The 18,950-nt window shown below is 38.4% G+C and overlaps 1 protein-coding gene across 1 annotated transcript in view; it reads right to left on the reverse strand.

The window, feature by feature from the left end:
- ADGB (androglobin) overlaps nt 1-18,504 on the reverse strand; it is a 129,602-nt gene extending 111,098 nt beyond the window's left edge. Inside the window, 4 exon segments of the mRNA XM_068409340.1 lie at nt 1,321-1,426; nt 15,056-15,082; nt 18,324-18,459; nt 18,462-18,504. Of these exon segments, the coding sequence (XP_068265441.1) occupies nt 1,321-1,426; nt 15,056-15,082; nt 18,324-18,459; nt 18,462-18,504 (312 nt within the window).
- Between the last annotated feature and the right edge of the window lie 446 nt (nt 18,505-18,950).

Here is an 18,950-nt window from a genome sequence, read left to right on the forward strand (position 1 = left end):
TGCCATCACTAATTCTGTTTCTAACTGAAATACCCTATACGATGCTGAATTCTGGCTAGCTGCTTTGATCAAAAGAGGCCACGTTAACAAATTCTTAAGATCTGTAAATTCATCTGCTGTGACCAACATATTTAACAACTCCTTTAAACATGTAAAAAGAGCAATGTTTCACATAGCTTGTGGCTGAAAAAGTGAATGGTCCAGTAAACACCTCAGAATGCCTCTCAGGCTAAAAAAGAAGAAAGATTTTAGTTACAACTATTGTTAAATTTTATCTATTATAATAATGTCTAGCAGACAGATTAGTGCTAGATAATGTTTAGAGTACAGCCCAAAGACATCAAATGTTGCAACAGAACAGAAGAAAGACACAAAGGAAAATTGTTTACTTGTAAAGTTAATGGCAGCATTCAGTATAGAACCTATAACTTCTCTCAAAAGAGTACTTTGGCCCCACAGAGTTACAATATATTTAAGCTTCGGATAAGGAAAAAAAAAAAATCTACAAACACATATGCTAACATCTACATAGCACACAAGAATCCATACAGAACAAACATATGAACAATCCAGAATTTGCATATAAAATAGATGATTAAGCAGGGTATTAAATGGATTTCAAATATCACTTAAAAATGCTAAGTTTAAGAAACTCTTTAAGAAATAATTTTACTACTACACTGCATAAGACGCACAGACATTTTTTAAAGCTAAGCAGCAAAAATCCAGATGAGATTAAAAGTCATTCTAAAATTGGAAAGACTGATGAATTTTTCTGCATCTGGTAGATGCTTACTCTCTGCAAAATAACTATATCCCCTCAAACAATTCTCTGCACACTAGACATTCAGACAGTGTTTCACATGTTGAGAAACTGAGGTGTGTGAAACAAAAGACTTCAGCCTGCCATTTTTCCCATAATAAAGATGGTTGCATTTAACCTTTTGAGTCCACAGAAACTGCAGTGCTCAAAGAAGGGATTGCTCTGACATACTACAACAGTTCAGCTTGTTCCCACATCATCAGTTTTAATTATGTTATGAAATAGATTTTGGGGTTGCATTTTTTTTTAACCATTAATGTGCACAGATTAATGCACACACATATGTTAACAGTTCATTTAAAAAGCAACAAATAAACAATGCACAATACTTTTAGTTTATTATTTTAGTTTAGTAGGGAACTATTTAAACTTTTTGAAACGACGTGATTGAAAATTAACATATTTATCGCAATAAATTATTTTGAAGTTGTGACAAATTATTAAATACAGCTACAAAAAATTAAGTGGAAATAATATTTTTGTGTCACACGACTTACTGAAATAGGGCTTTTTCCAGGTTTTTCTTTCTCTTTTCCAACTTTTCCAGCATCCCATTTTTCTGCATTGACATCTGCTTCATTCCATTCTGGCCAAATAGGAAATCTCCCCTTCTCATTGGAAGCACCTACATGGGAAGACACAGTTGCCCTGGGAAACAAAGGCGTGAATAAAAATGAACAGTGTGTTAGGCAAAGGTAGTAGGAAGATTTTTGTCTTGTAAAATATTATTTTTTTAATGCACTGTAATAAAAATTTTAGTGTTAGTAACTACAATAACTTTTTGTCACTAAGATAAGCAAGCCTATAGAAGTGCTAGATGGCATTATTAGGTATAATCCAACAAAATATTTAAATGCATTTATATGAGAAATCCTGCTGAAGTAAATGGGACAGCTGAAGTAGAAAAGCAGAACCCTAGGGCACAGTTTCCTCCCTCTTCCTTTTACCCTGTTTCGAGCCACATGGTTCTTCTTCCTCTCCTGTGCCAGTCCTAGCATTCACGACCCAGCTCAACTCACTTATCCAATCGAAGCGTTCCCTTTTTTTTTTTCTTTTTTTTTCTAACTTATTTTCTTTAACCAATCAAAAAGAGCTTGCCATGGATAAAAGACATGTTGAGGAATAGGACTCCCACTTCTAGGCACCTGAGAGCTGCTAGACCAGCCAGTTCTGTCTCCAGTTAGTTTTCATTCTTAGGGCTTCTTGTGCTACCAATACTCTCATTACCCTCTTCTTGGGATTCATAACTCTGGTAAAAAGTTTGCTGAGACTGCAGGGATTTTCACCAAGACTAACACACAAAATGCACATAGTGCAACTAGCACTAGTAGTACCTCCGCACATCATTCTTCCAGTGCATATGAAGGGCTGAAAAAGTGAATTAGCTAGAATGAGAATACAGCAGTTCCTTCCCCCTTAACTACCAAACCTGGAAGCAGACAAAGTATGTGCAGGTCACATCTTAATTATATTCTCCCGAACCCATTGGCAATAAACTATAAATGTCCACTCAAAAGACCAAAGGGAAGAAGCTGCAGGGATCTGAGAAGCAACCTGGCACTGAAAACCAAGCAAAAGGGTTTAAATAAATCTTATTGCAGAAAAAAAAACATATGGACTTGAACTAGTTGGAAAAAAGGACTAAGGTCAGAATTTCCTCTTTCATACTCAGCAGTATCCCACAGCAGAAATACAATATTAGACAGAGACTTTTTACTTACTGGAGCCTTAACAATATACTTACATGATACTTCTATTTCATTATGTACAATATCTATAAAAAGCTAAAGATATTGTAATCTTCTTTTTCTTGTACCACACTTTTTTTTTCTTTTTTTTTTTTTTTTTTTAATGAGAAACGGCATAATTCCTACAAATATGTCCAGAAGATCAGGAAGATAACAGTGTTCTGGGCTACAGCTGGAGAGCTGGTGCCGAGAAATATTTATTTTAAAAATAAAAGCTTAATTTCTTTCAAAACTGACATCTGCAGGAGATTTGAAAGGGAAAGTTTCCATTTTTTTATATTGGAGAACAGGTTTTTTTAAGTCCTGGCATATATTGAATATCTTATCATGTGGATATTTATCCTGATATACAAATCATTAGTGATATTATATAAAACCATACTCACATTTTAAATTTCAGAATCAGAGCCTCCTCTTGAGATTTTGGTGACTCCACAGAAAAAAACTGAACCCTGATTATGATTTACAGCATCACTCAAATTCCACAAAGCATGTGACATTTCAGATAAAATGGTCACAGTGTCATAATTCACATATGCTCTTTTTTAGTTGTTATACACAATACTCATTTATTGTTCCTATACATGTGCAACACTAATTATGACTACATTCTAAAGACAAACACAGACTACATAAATTAGTAGTCTGGCTAGGGGAAAAGAGTGTGTAGCAAGTGACACCTGAGAATATTATTAAGCTCCTATCTCTCAGAAGGTGGAAGCAGGGGCAAATCACTTGGAACAGAGACACTGCTCAAGTGTAGAGCGATGAAATTACAAAAGCAAAAGCTCAGCTGGAGTTGAAATAATCAAAGGACATTAAGAGCAAGGAGAAAAGCTTCTGTAAGTGCGCTGGCAGCAAAAGGAAGACTAAGGAAAGTGCAAGTCAACTGCTTAATGGGGCAGAGAACCTAGTGACAAAGGACATAGAAAAGGCCAAGGTACTCAATGCCTTTTTGTGTCTTGGATTTTGTTGGCAAATTTGGTTCTCAGGCCTCCCAGTCCGTGAGTCTACTAACAGAGTCCATGGGAGTGAAGCATTATCTACTGTAGAAGAAGGCAGCTAGGAAGCACTTAAGTCAACTGGACACACACAGGTCCATGGGACCAGTTGGGATGTGAGCAAAGGTACTGAGGGAGATGACTGGAGTCACTCCAAGGCTCCTGTCAATCATATTCAAAAGACCACGGCAATCAGGCAAAGTTTCTGATGACTGGGAAAAGGCAAACATCACATCCATCTTCAAAAATGTAAGAAGGAAGATTAGGGGAATTACACTGCTTGGAGATACTTCAAACTCAAATGGACAAGGACCTAAGCTATCTGATCTACGCTGGCCCTGCTTTGAGCAGGGAGCTGGACTAGATGGCCTCCGGAAGCAGCTTTCAATCAACATTTTTTTGTGATTCCATAATACTTTGTCGTTAGCAATAATAAGGACAAAGCATGGGTAAAAATAAAGATTTCTCACTGTCTAGACAATAACTACATCCATCCACACTACCAGTAACTCTTACTGGAAGATAGCTGTGAAAATTCAATACCATCTGTGCCTTCTGCTGTACAAATAAAAAATAGAGCTTGTACCACTCTCACTGGAAGGAAGATGTATTCTCTGGAGTGATACCTTGCTTTGCTTTTCCACTTTGTCATCTCAGCCATCTGTAAAAGGCCTCCAGTATCTCTCTATTATGTTTGATCTTTCATTAATGGTATCATTTTTTCTCCAGCATTTTCCTCAGGACTCAAATGATGCTTCATTCCATAGTCAATAACACTTAACAAGCAATTGAAAACTCTGAAGTGTTTATCAGTTTCTTTGGATTACTAAGAATGTCTATATCACTTCCAGTTGTTTGAAACAATCATCTGCCATATCTGCATTAACTGCATGCATGAAGAACAATGAAAACCAGAAAGCTAGCTGTACCATCAGCTTCAACACTTGTGATATTTTGAAACTTTGGCCCTTTCAACACTGATTTAAACACAACTCCTGGCAGCTTCTTACATATAAGCAAAAAATGACAAGTTAAAATTCTTACTTATTCTACTTTTTTCTTATTTCAGATGAATACGAACGACATATGTAGCAATTTTATATATTCAAGGACTATTTCCATTTTTTTGTATCTTTTTTTCTCCCTTTAAGTCTGCATTTGCTCTTTTAAATATTTATAGAGAAGCATGGAAGTTTCACTAAATAATAATAACAATAATGATGATGATGATAATAATAATAAAAAAGATGTTCTGGAGCCATTCCCAAAAATAATTAAATAAAACCGTGACATAATTGCAATAATTGCTATAAGATTTCTCACTGCTTTGGGACAATAATAGAATAATAAATAAGCATATTTTTAAAAAACAATGAGATATGGAAAGACTTGCCTAGCTTACTATCACACTAATACAAAAAATTACTTTACAATACACTTTGACATAATAGAATATCCTCAACACTGACAATGCGGAAGACATGGAAACAGTGCTATCTATGACTGAGATGTCTAAACTAAGTTGGAGAAGCCCAATGCTCCTGCTTCTCAAAAAGTATGATTCAATAAGGTTTTGGAAAAATTCATAAAGAACTGCAATTTAATTGGACTCCAAACATAAATGAGTAAATGAAAAAAGACAGCTGAATTTATTAAAAATACTGTATTTGAGTAAGGTTATTAAGAAGTTCCTTTATTGCAAGAATTGAACAGTATAATTAATTAAGAATTCTTTGAAACAAACAGACACAAGGGCAATGCAAACCATTACTGGTATTCTATCCAGCTCAAGCTGGATGGCTTCATTGTGCAACAGTATTTTAAACACCAACTTACTGGCAGATCTCTCTTTAATCCTGTGCTAAACCCTAAAGGAGAAAAAGGAAGATTAAGTTGCCAGCTGAGGGAAAGACTATGAAGTTTGCACTAATTCACCTCTTACCTTCTAAGCAGCTTCTCCAAGAATATTGGTATAGTTGATATAGTGCCAACAGGGGAAACAGGGAATGGCAGGATAGACAAACACAACAGCAAAAAAAAAATGCAGACAGATTGCAACCTAAGTTTTTCAGAGACTTCAGATTTAATAGAGAGACAGGAAACAGGCCCACAAGGTACTGGAAGTGGGCTCTCTCAAGTTAAACGTAGTGATTTAGTCCATAGAACCATACACTTCAGCTACTCACCCACTCTGTAAGCAAGGAAGATCTTGTCAACATGGTCAATGGAATCTAGGGAGCAAATATTTTCTTCTTAAAGTAGATAAATCTACTTGTAAACTATCTATGACTATTCCTCACAGAGGGAACTTGGCAACATTGAATGGAATCTTCTCAAGAGAATTACAGAAAAAAAAAGTATTGGTATTTAGTTTCAGAACAGCATGGGTATTCCATCTTCCTTTCCCAGTACTCATGCCATTCTGGATCACCAGACAATAATAATTTTGTGACACATTAAAATAACTGATGCACTATGCAATGCAGGTGTTTTTTATAATTCAGGAAGACACCATTCTTTCTATTTCATTCTTTCCTCTAGATAAAGATTTAATACTCTCTTTCCTAACCTCCCTCTGCAAAAGTTAGATGCACCTTTAATCTTGCTTAGCATTTTGCTGTACTTTCTTTAACAATAAAATAAAACAAAACAAAATGCCCAAAACCAAGGCAAAATAATTGCTTTTTAAATTTTGCTTAGATGAGCAGGAAATGATGGAAGGATGGAAATCAGACATCTTCTCACATTAATTTTGATTGGTAGTATTTGATACAGATAAAATTTTTTAATAGTTCAATAATAATGCCAGCATTGCTCCCACAATGACTCTGGGCCTTTACGCAGAAATATGGCTGGAGCCTTGACAGATAAAAGTGCTTCAGCTTTTTCTGTCTCCATGTCTGTACTTTGGAAGCTAGGAAAAAAAGTCCCCAGGGATTCCACCACATTCATGACTTCTTCAGGGTTTCTGGTTAGTTATCTGCCTATAGATATATCCAATCTCTCTTATTCTTTCCGCGATCTTTGTCATTCCTTATGACACAGGTTGCAAAGATGATGATGTTTTGCAGGTAAAACCTTTTGAGTTTCATTTTCATTAAGGTTTCATTTCTTTATTTCTATTAAACCTACTTAAGTTCCAAAGTTTAAGATTTACTTTATATTATCATCCTAAGAAATCAATATGGAGGTTTTAATGGACTTAGGACATAGTATTGGGATCTCTGCCTGAGGACTGAGATGCAAAATTGAAAGCTAAGTTTTGATTCATGTAATGAATTGCTACTCAGCAACTAAGCTACAGTTACTGTCTATGTATCAATTCTCAGCTAACTTCAACTGTGAGTAAAATATGTGTTTGTTTAAGGCGTGTTTTAGAGAATCAAAAGACTGACCATTGGCGTCTGTAACAGCAACTGTTTAAAAAAAACAGCCATTTTATTTGCAGTATGATACATTTAGGTGGTACGGAATGATTAGGCATTTATATGCTAGCCTTTCCGTAGATGCAGTGATTGTGAGTTTGGTCTGCATTTGATTCACTCTATTAAGAATTTGTTTATCTCCACAGCAGGGCATTTGTTGCTAAGTAACTGCCAACAGGCCATCACTTCATCCCATCTTTGTGCTCCCTGTAGGTGTTTTAAATGGTCACCAACATTGCCCATAACATGTTTCAAAGATTAAAAAATAAACTGTGAATTTGATCATCACAGTACCTCAACAGAAGACAAAATCTATTTGATGCTCATCATTTTCACTTTTTTCCCCAGAGAGTGTTGCCAGACTTTTATCTTTCATTAAATAGTATCTATTCTTTCCATGTAATGTCTGCCACCATTACACTATACAGCTTAGTTTCATTCAAACCTCAGAAAATACACTATTAACATATATCTGACGTCACACTGACTACAGTTCTTGGGATGGCCAATAACTAATGGAAATGATTCAGTAAGAGGATACGATATCTAGGTAAATGGCAGGTCAGTGAATGAGGCTCAGAGCTGAAGCTGTTATCCTTTTTTCCTCCTTCCACTCCTCTGGATGCTCTGAACTCCTCCACATGTACAGAAGTAACAGCAACCTGAAGGAAGAGACAGGAGTGAGGAATCTCACATCTCATATTGTCCATTGGATATCAATGTTGGGACACAGGAAGATGAGAATTTTGGGCTTTTTCTACTTACCAGGAAGCAATAAAGAAAAAAGTGTCCCTTCCCCTGGGTTGTTTGAGCAGTCAGAAGGAACAAGCTCTGGCCCCAGTAAAGGCTTTTATATCAGGAAAAAGAGGGCAGAGAACAAACAGATGGCTCAACTTCTCCTCCTGGGGGGAAGCTAAACTTTTTCCCTAAACTCTTCAGAACTCAGAGGCAAAAGGCCCCTTTGAAGACCTTATTTATGGCAGAAAGTTCTTTTAAACTCTAATCATTGAAATAATAGTTTTTCAAAAGCAGCATCTGAATATCTTAGAAACCCACAGCAGAAACCATGGCAACACTCAAGTTCATAAGAATCTGGGAAGGATATGAGAATGTTTGACCAAGTATCAGTAACTCTGTTGCAAAATTATTTGCTCTTTTTCTTCATACCTAGTGCCGTTCTTCAGAAGAGAAATGAACAGAATGAGTGAGTCATGATCAGACGATCTAATATGCAGCTAAGGCAATACAGTCTTCTCTGTATTATTAACATAATCAGCAGCAATTCCAAAATAAAACCAAAATATGTGTGTGTCATTTACAGCAACTTACCATTACTCTTATCTCGGACACTGGAGCCAAAACTTAAAGGACTCTCTGCAGAAGAAAAATACACTAGTCTAAATGCTCAGAGCTCTCATGTTTGAGGAGAGACTCAAGCCATGGATATGGTTCAGGTACAATGAGCAGAGCAAATAATTGTAGAGCATCTAAGTTGCAATGACAGTTGCTTGCAAAGCCTCTGACAATAGGTTTTGTTGTCATTGCACTTTTGTGTACTGGGGTAGGATTTCTTCCTCAAAAAGCAGAGTGCTTTCTGCATGAAGCAAGATCAAACTGTGGAAAATTAAAGTGATGATAGAAAGAAAAGAAGAATACGAATTGACTATTCTTTATAGGCATATTGTTTTTAAAAGAGTCTGTAATTTGGATCACTACTTCCACGTGTAATATTCTCATTTCTAAATATAGCTGACATCCTTGTAGTTGGCAGAGGAACTACTAAAAGACTTCCATAACTTGCCAAAAATGAGCCTATTTCAAAAGACTGCACACATTTGCTAAGGGAGAATGGTCACCTAGACTCACATTTAGCCTTGTCAGCTAAAAGTCCATGTGTTTTCTTATTTTTGTTTGCCTGCATATTAATAGGAGGTGAGATGTTCATTTTTGGTTTGCTTTCCAGGTGATAGAAGGGGGGAAAACAAAAAGCTAGGTGCCATCTTCCTTGCCCAAATTGTACACAGTGGTGTTTCCTGGACATTATTTCAAAGAAAAATTAATAGAAAGTAGTGGCCTAGAAGCATTGTGGGTTCTAAAAGCTTTTTTTTTTTTAGTTTGTTCTCCTTATTTTCAGCCTGATTCCACTTATTGCCCTATAAATATTGTCTGAATTTTGGTCTTTATAATTTCAAAATTCCAGCTAAATTTGAGTATCTTTCTTTAAAAGTTTGTATCAGTTCTCATCAACATAATTCAGACTTTTGCTATTTTGATCCATTTATACTAACAATATTTTTTTGCTATACAAAAATTTGAACTGACAAAAAAAGTCAGAAATGGAGTATAAAAAGCAGAAGAGAGTACTAGACTGGTGCCATGTGTTAGAGAAAAAAGATGAAGATGCATTCAAAAAACTGATGACAGATACAGAGATAAGGCAACTGAATATTTCATACAGCTCACAATAGATTTGTTTTATCTTCTGTGACTAAATCTTAGCAAAGCCAAAACAAAAATACATTTTTTCATGTACTTTTGGAAGAATTCATGTGAAATCCAACCCTCATCCTCATAGCAAGCTGATGTACAGTGTTAGAATTTCGGACTTTTTTAACCTTCTATTTTTGCATGCCAGGAAGATGAATAGTTTTTGCTGCATAAACTATCATTAATAAATGGCTCAAAGACAGAAGTAAAATCAGATGAAGTTCCAGACTTCAGTAAGAATAGTGTGGACACTGCTGCATTCAACAGCAGCACAAGTCAAGACTCTGTAGCCTGTGAAAGCCATGCTAGAAAAGCTCAGCTTGCCATTTTCAGTGGCAAGAGCCAGCTGTAGTAAAAATTCTATGCTCCTGCTTCTATGGAGCCAAAGGACTGCTGTCAAAAAGCTGTTAATACGGAATGGAAAAAAATACTATTTTACATATCTGAAAAACAAAAATAGTTTACAGAGGAGGGCTTTATATCCAGTTTTACAGGTGGAAATATGATACACCAAGATCTAGCTGGAGTCTAGGGCCTGGAAAGAGGAGTGCCTTTTCTGGTGATTTTCAGGTGCCAATAGCAGCCAAGAGAAGTGATCTCCGACTGATTCTTCCAAGCTGCTTGACTCTGGGTTGTGCTCCAGGTGGGACTGTGGTCAGCTGGCCTAAATCATTTATGGTTACGTGGTTTCAAAAGGTGGAGGTGACCGGCCAAGTAAACAGAGTACCTACTAACATAGGCACCAAGGGGTCCCAGCTGTACCTTGCAGTCTTTCAACAACACAGTTTTGAGTACAAGTACCATCTACATCCAGTTGGCAGACCAAATTTCTGTTTGATCAATGCACTGTCCTCCCAACTAGCAGCAAACAGCTACAGGTTATAGGGTTCTCAGTTAACAATAACACTTCAGCCTCAGGAGTTGTCTGTCTTTATGATAGATCAGGTAAGATATCTGTTCAAGTACAGTCAAGGAAAGCAAATAAAACACTACAGCACATTAGAAGCAGGATGTCCAATACGTGAAATTAGTACAATGCAACTCAGTATAATCAGTTCTGTGTCCTTTGCATGAAATACTATGTTTGGTTCCAGTTGCCCTAGCAATGTAACAAGAACTGGAAATTCAGTGACAGGCAACAGTTTAGAGCATGAAGGAATAACAAAGTGTAAATGTACAAAATATTGAGTAGTACAGATGAGAGTGTATTATTTATCTGTTGTCATAACACAAGAAAAATAATGCCTCTAACATAAAACACAGCAAATTTAATACCAATAAAAGGAAACACCTGACTGCTCTGCACATAATCAGCCGGCAGAACTCCTTTACATCAGATACCACCCAGGTGAGAATAATGATCTACAGCTACTGCAACAGCCTGTCTCAAGCAGCACATACCTCTGTCGAACTCAGGACAAAAAAGAAGAAAAGGAATGTGCCACTCGGGGCATCTTAGTTCCATTCCACCGAGCTCTGTGTGAGAAACCACTAACAGCACAGTCACAGAGCATCCACTTGCTCTGATTGTCCTCCAAGGCAGAAAACTGAGATCTCTTTCCAAATCCTTCTTTACTGTACCTGATTCAAAGGGAATCTGAAGTCTTGTTTCCCCATATAATTGTACAGCACCTTAGAAATTGTGGAACCAGTAACTTTTCCAAGATTTTTTCTCCCAGTGTTTCCTGCTAAAAAGATTGAGCTGGCCTTAGATTCAGCTATAAGAATGTTGGGAAGATTGCAGCATCTCTTTCCACACTGGAGTTTGGTACTCAAGTATCTTTTAAGAATACAGCTTTTGCTTTCCTCCTTTCTTTGGCATTTCTTCCTTGTTGGCTTCTGTAAAATCCTTTTGTGCCTTCTGTGTGGCACCTGGGTAATTAAGAACTAAAAACCTCTTCATGGCAGAGCACCTCAGTACTTCTGTGGATTTAGGTCAACTCATTTACAAAGCACCTAGCATGCATTGATAAGGAAACGAGGAAATCCTATTTCTTCAGTGGTGGTTACACAGAGCTCTCAGAAGAAGCTAAAGACCATTCTGCTTAAGTAGCTGAATAATCCGTGGCAAACAAAGTCTCTATTATGATATTTTAAGAATGCTTTCCAATTTCAAAGCACAATTATTGTTATTTTTCTTTTGACAGAGCTTTTTCTGCTATATAGTTCTGCTGAAAGCTGCTTTTCTCTGTTACACTGTTCATTGTAATAGAAGTCTAGACTTCTATTGCACAGTCTGGTTGCACAGTCTTCAACGAACAGCTCACAGACAGTATTTGCCTGCAAGATCCCCTGACAGTGCTTTGAATTACAGGGAAAGAAAAACCTAAAACTAATAGCAGTAGGGAGCACAGCATTTAGTGTGTTGCCACTGGTACGTTACTTAATGTTTTCATGCCCATGAGTCCATGAAGTTTGAAAATCTACAGATCAGGGTAGGCTGAGCTCTCAGGGGCTCATTGTTTTAATTAGAATTAACTAGTAAAACTAATCCGAATACATCATTTCCCAATTATAATGTAATCTAGTTAGTAAAAAATTCAACTTCCTGGTTGGCTTATATGCTGTTTTAATATGTTTATCATATTTACTTGGGGAAGAACCCATTGTCTCACCACAAAGCATGAAACTAGAAAAAAGTTAAAAGTAGAAGAAAAGGGGGGGAAAAAAAGTGCTAACAAATTGACTATATAAAGTTGTACTGCTTTTACACACTGAAACATTTCAATGAATGAAGCACAGGTGCTGAAAGCAAGATCTTCATCTTTCTGACAAGAAAAATGCTAGCACTAAGAATTCTAGGTGTGCTTAACTTTATTTCTGAGACTAACAAGAATACTGGCCTTGGAAATAAGGGTTATGTACAAAACAAACAGACAATAAAAGACAATAAATGAGAAGCAGCTATTTTATGCTCAGGCAGGACAATGCAAACTCTCCAGGAATGACTCTTAGTTTTTGTTAGATTACAATTTAGTACAGTAAAAGACTTTGCAGATGCATATGGATGCAATAAATAACTTCCAAAGAACAATTAAGAACCAAAGAATTTCACCAAATTGAACCTAAGATCATAACACATCCACTAGCAGTACTATGTTTAGGGAAAGTATGCGCATGCATGATGGTACCATTTGCTCAGTGTTTCAGATGGTTAAATTTAAGCTACATAGACACTTGTCCATTCAATTCTGCAGCTGGATGTCCTGAAATCGTGGACCATTTATGTTTCTTCTGAGTTATTTGAGAGAATAGGAAATGCCTTGTCATATTGGTAATACAAACAGCCAATAAAATCTTCCAAAAGGCTCTGGACAGCCATTCAAAACAAAAGAATTCTGTTTATCTGAGGAGTGATTGCAATTAACAGCCTGCTAAATGAGAGCATGATCTCAAAACGCCTGTTCCTCAGGATTATCAGGACAGTAGCTGCAAATTGGAAATGAACAACTGCTGCAGCTCAAGATACACCACAGCTCGCTCACCTCCAGACTCTTGTGAAGCCTTAACTGGCTTTGGTGATGCATATGGTTAGGAAGGATCTGAACTGAGATATTTGAGATAGAAGAGCTTCTGGAGTAATCCAAAGGACTAAAATCAGCTTTGTAGTAAGGGTATAACACCTTGTAATACAGAACCAGTTATAATTGTAAAGAAGGTTATGAATGCAGTAAAGGTTTAAAATTCTTCATATCAATTTTCTTTCCCTTGAGAAGTCTAGTAACTAGCTGTACTGGTTTTGGCTGAGATTGAGTTATTCTTCATAGTAGCTGGTATGGGGCTGTGTTTTGGATTTGTGCTGGAAACAGTACTGATAACACAGGGATGTTTTTGTTACTGCTGAGCAGTTCTGACACAGAGTCAAGGCCTTTTGTGCTCCTCGCACCACCCCACCAGCGAGTAGGCTCAGGGTGCACAAGAACTTGGGAGGGGACACAGTCGGGACAGCTGACCCCAACTGACCAAAGGGATATCCCACACCATGTGACGTCATGCTCAGCGTATAAAGCTGGGGGAAGAAGAAGGAAGGGGGCGACGTTCCGAGTGATGGTGTTTGTCTTCCCAAGTAACCGCCACGCGTGGTGGAGCCCTGCTGTCCCGGAGATGGCTGAACACCTGCCTGCCCGTGGGAAGCAGTGAACAAATTCCTTGTTTTGCTTTGCTTGTGTGTGCAGCTTTTTCTTTACCTATTAAGCTGTCTTTATCTCAACCCACGATTTTTTGCACTTTTACCCAGATTCTCTCCCCCATCCTACTGGGGGGGGGGAGGGGGGGAGTAAGCGAGCAGCTGTGTGGGACTGACCTGCCTACGGGGTCAAACCGTGACACTAGCATGCTTTGAACTTGAGCACTGTGTTTCTCAAAACCATAACGTTGAAACTACCTGTGTTTTCAAAGACAGCCCAGTTTCCAATAAAAGGGGCAGAATTAACCAAAAAATGGATATGCCTAATCCAAAAATGGCAAATTTAGAGCATCAGCAACAATTGGGACTAGTATCCTCAATGCCGTTTGTCCAAAATTTTAACTCTGTTTCAAGCCTCTAGCAGAACTCACTCAGAACCACCAAGCCATACTCATCTCTGACTGAAGCTCATGCAAGGTCAAAAACATGCATAAACATCTACGTACGAATCTAGCTAGCTTTTACAATGATATAGCAACCCCCTTCTCCCAGTAACACATATGTTGCAACACATGTTGCAAGACAAAGATACACCATTGAGCTACCCACAAACATAAGAATGGAAGTACTGAGTCAGAGCAAGAGTGAACTATAGCCCAACATCTTGTCTCAAACAATACTTGCAATCAAAAGTCTAAGAAGAGCATAAAGGCATATATAGTACATTTCTCTAATACTTTCATAGTCTCCAATTGTTTTCAGCTCAAGCACTTCCTGAGCTACATGTGGTTGCTATTTATTTATATAATCTTCAATGGTTTTCTTTTCCACAGGCTTGTTCCATTACCCCATGTAAATGTTTAGTGCCCATTAAAACTTAAACTAACCAACACGATCGCTCCAGCACAACATTAAAAGCAGTTTCAAGTTCAACCACCATGCCATTATCCACGAGACGTTAGTTCTTGCCATTCCCAAACTTTAGTCAAGCTAGGAAGTCACACCTAGAACATCAAAGAATTAATCTGTTCAGTCTATATTCTCTAAACCACTGCTGTAGCTTAAACCTTAAGAATACTTACCTGAGGAACGCACGCTGGCAGTGGATGAAACCTCAGTCACAAGCCTTGCCTTACTCCTTATCCTAGGCATACGGGAATTCAAGTATGAATTAGCAATGCAGCTATTTTTTCTGTTCTCACTGTCCCAGCCTTTAATCTTAATAACAAACACTAGGTAATCCTAGGCTTTGGTGCAGCAATCCACTGCACAACAGCAGTGCAGCAACCTGATACTCATTGCAATCAATCAGGCACACAGCTAAACTTAAATCGTTTCTTCCAGTTACTCCAGGCTTCAGCCTGTCTCTGCAGGTCCTTAAGGATCCATCAGCAGTAAATATTGCTCTTAGTTACAGCTCTGCCTAACAAGAACTCCAACACCACTCTGACCTTCCCCTATACATCGGCGACCTCTGCCTGTGCCACAATTATCCCTAAATCACTTTTCTCTCTTGGCACTGACAATTAACTCCTCACTTTTGTCCCTAATAACCCAAACCCTAATTCAGATTTTTCTTAGTGCTGGCAGATGCTGATGACTCAAGTTTAATTCAGAAAATTGGGCTTGATGGCATAGAGTTTCATCAAATTCATTAAAAAAGCATTTTAATTCATTATCCATTCTTACTAGCCAGAATCTCTTTCAGTGCTGACAAAGACATCAATTCCTATTCACTATAGTTGTGAACATGTGTTGCAAATATTCCTATAGGAAACCTGGGAAAGATCAGATTCTCAGTAGCCTCTAATGGTGCAAGAAAAGCTATAAGGACAGCAGTTCTTTTGAGCTCTTCAGCCTGTCATCTCTAGCAACTGCCTAGCTCCTGAAGGGAATTGCTACCTAATTAGAAAGCAGTAATGAAGGGAGACCCAATGGAGCATCCTGCAGAGACCCATGAGAAGTCTGGCTTAGTGAGTCCAAAGGAATTTTCCTGAGTTCTCCGTATGCTTCCAAGGTCCCACTCCAGTACTGCAATATATCCACCAGTAACCCCTGTTGATTTTCCACAGTACAGATGTATTGTGCTCACTGTTGTAAGCATTTATGGGGGAAAAAGAAGCCTGCTCTCACTAGAAATCAAGCAAAGTAATTTTAAGGTCATCAAAATGTATTTTCCAGCTGTTTGTACACATTACTCTCAGAGGGCTTCTGCATTAATGTTATCCACAAGACCTGAAATTATAACACTGTAATTCTTTGTGGTAAGCATTGACAGCTCTCAGGACTTTTTTAAAAAAATATTTCAAAAAACGATTAGCCTTTTTTCTTTTCTATATTACTGATATTTCTATTCAGTATTTCGATCATTGCAGACATATAAAAACAAGTGGCATTTACTATCAGGAAGACAATATTAGACAAAATACAAAACATTTTTGACTGCAACTGCAAGTTGTGTTCAAAAATAAAACAGAGATCCTCAGGGAAAACCTACCTTGCAATTACCACAGAATACTAAACTGATGGAACAATATTTTTTCAGTCAGGCTACAAACATCCATTTCTCTTTGTGATACATGGATAGTAACACTAATTAAATTCTCATCGACTTACGCAAAATTTGTACACTACAAGTTGACTCTGTCTCACAAACGCACTGAACAAGCTGAGTAACAGAATAAATGTAAATAGGAAATACCTAATAAGTAGTTGTCATATCTCCAAAGAACACAGCTCCAATCTTAGTGTTTATGTATAGGATTTACTTCTAATCTTCACATCCCATTAAAAAAAGATTTGGTAAACAGCCTTTGATAAAACTTTTATGATCATTACTAACGCTTGCCTACTATTAGGAGAAAATCATTATCTGAGGAAACACAGAGCAATCTCTCCAACCGGGATTGCCAACCAAAATGAGGACTAAGTCATAGGGTTACACAGTACAGTTGTTTTATCACCACGTTCAGCAATTTTTCTCAACAATTATAATATTAAGAGCAGCAGTATTAATCATGTTGTCCTAGAGTAGACTCCTGCAGAATCAGCTCGGTACTGGGCTGATTTTTCTTGACAACAATGATACAGATCTAGACTTAAATCAGAAAATTGAACATTCTCAGCATTTGGGGCTAGAATCGTACTTTCTATTAAATGAATGAGATTTGCATCTTCTTCTCATGGACATGCAAACACAGAATATCTTTAATGTAATATAGATATTCTTTACTATACAGCATCTTTCCATTTCCAAGTAAAGAAATAACATGTCGATCTCTCTGCTATCAACTGCATTCCCATCATTCCGACATCATAAAGCCTATGGCAAAGGGAAAGCACTCTAGAAGCAATGCTGAAAATTAAAAAATGAAACATAGCTTCCATTTTGCATAAATCACTGTCTGTAGTTCTTAAGCTTTAACCATAAGCCTGACCCAAATAAAAAGCTGTAGACTTTAGAAGACTGTAGTTCAGAACTTGAAACTACCTAGTCGCTTGTTCTCTCCATAAAAATTCTGTAGCTTGTAGCAGTCATCTACAAATTGGGGTGTGTGCATAAGGAAGAAAACATGAGAACTTCAGTAGTACATGTATATAATTTATAAATAAATAAGTATACATATATTGGGGGTGCGTGCTCAAAAATTTTTTGCTGATAGGGTTGCATGATCAAAAAAGTCTGGAGACCACTGGCATATAGCACGACTAAAGAAAAGAAGTATGTTTCAATGTTTCAGTCCTTTTAGAGGAACTAAGAATGCTAAAATATCTTTTTGATATTGGGTTTGGGGTATAAATTCCATTCCATCTGGGAAACAAGGGCAAGCAAGAAGAAAGGCTATTCAAGGTGTCAAAAGTGTTCTGAAGGGTAAACTTTTAGCCCCACTGTGTTCAGTTCCCAACTATCAACAATTTTCACCGATTTCAGCAAAACCAGATTTTCACCCAGACCTTTGACTAGAGAACACTAAGATGCGTGTGGATTTTCAGCAGGATGAAGATCTTACTGAGACTAAACACTGTAGTAGAATAGAGCCTTTAATCAACTCCAAAAGCACTTGCAGCTTACAGAGCAAAACACTATGACTGAAAGTGTAGCAAGTGCTGAATTCAAATTTTCAAATATTTTATACTACCATTCTCTACTGTTTCATGTGAAAATGGGGCTACTTTTCTGTAAAATTTTTGTTTCAAGACAAAAATTTATTTATGCAAAAGTTTAGAATAAGCTGTCACTAGCTTTCCTTGATTTAAATTCATTATCTACAGCTCAACAGATGCCAAAGTAAAATCTTTCCTGACAGCTTAAACAAGAAGGTTTACCAGGTCATTTGCTAAACTTGACAAGACACGCATTGACCTAAACCAACATTTTTTCATCCATCGATCCAAAAGGCCTTAGCAATATTTCAGAATGACAAAAAGTGAGCAGGGATAGGTCAGTCAGGAAATTAGTATCGGAGTTGCTGTAACTTTAGATTTTTCATGTCACAGATTTCCTGGTTTCCCTTTTTACATTACGAGCTTTTCTGGTAATATATATATTAATATAAATATTAATTGAAACACAAACAGAGGTAGTTCTGTATACTAAAAGCTGTTCCATCAGCTCCCCGGTGTGTCTCCCGGCCCGCCCGCCTCCCTCGCACAACATGGCCGGCCGGCAGCCCTCCTCCCGCGCCCTCCCTCCTTCCCTTCCGGGGCTCTCACTCTTTGGCCGAGGCGCCTAGCACCCCGGAGCTGGTACGGCTGCTCTTCTTGCTCCCCTTGGAGGCCATGGCCGCGGGTCCCGCCGCGTCCTTCGCGTTGCCAGGCGACCCGGCCCGCCGGAGGTAGCGGTCCAGCGCCGCCCCGCGGCCCAGGAGCCCCGTGGCCAGCGCGCCCCCGGCATTACCGCTGTCCCCCGCGGCAGGAAGGGCCGGCAGGAGACGCCCCGGCAGGTGCCAGCGGCCGCGGAGGGAGCAGGCGGCAGGAGGAGGGGCCGCCACCGCCGCCTCGGGGCAGCGGGCGGGCGGGCGGGCAGGGGGTGTCGGGTGAGGTGGTGCCCCGCGCCCGTCCCCAGCCCGGCGCGGTGCGGAGGGAGCACGGACACGCTCCTCGCCACCGTCTTCATTTTCGAGGAACCAAAAATCTGGTATAAAGTGACTTTGCAGAAAAAGACTTCGCTTTGAAGGTGATGAAATACAGCTTTCTGAGCTTATGGGGCAGCCTCAAGGATCACACAATCGGTTAGGTTGGAAAAGATCTTTAAGATAGAGTCCAACCGTTAACCTAGCACTGCCAAATCCACCACTAAACCATATCCCTAAGCACCACATCTCCACGTCTTTTAAATAC

Source organism: Nyctibius grandis, chromosome 1, assembly GCF_013368605.1.
Source record: "Nyctibius grandis isolate bNycGra1 chromosome 1, bNycGra1.pri, whole genome shotgun sequence".
NCBI lineage: Eukaryota > Metazoa > Chordata > Aves > Nyctibiiformes > Nyctibiidae > Nyctibius > Nyctibius grandis.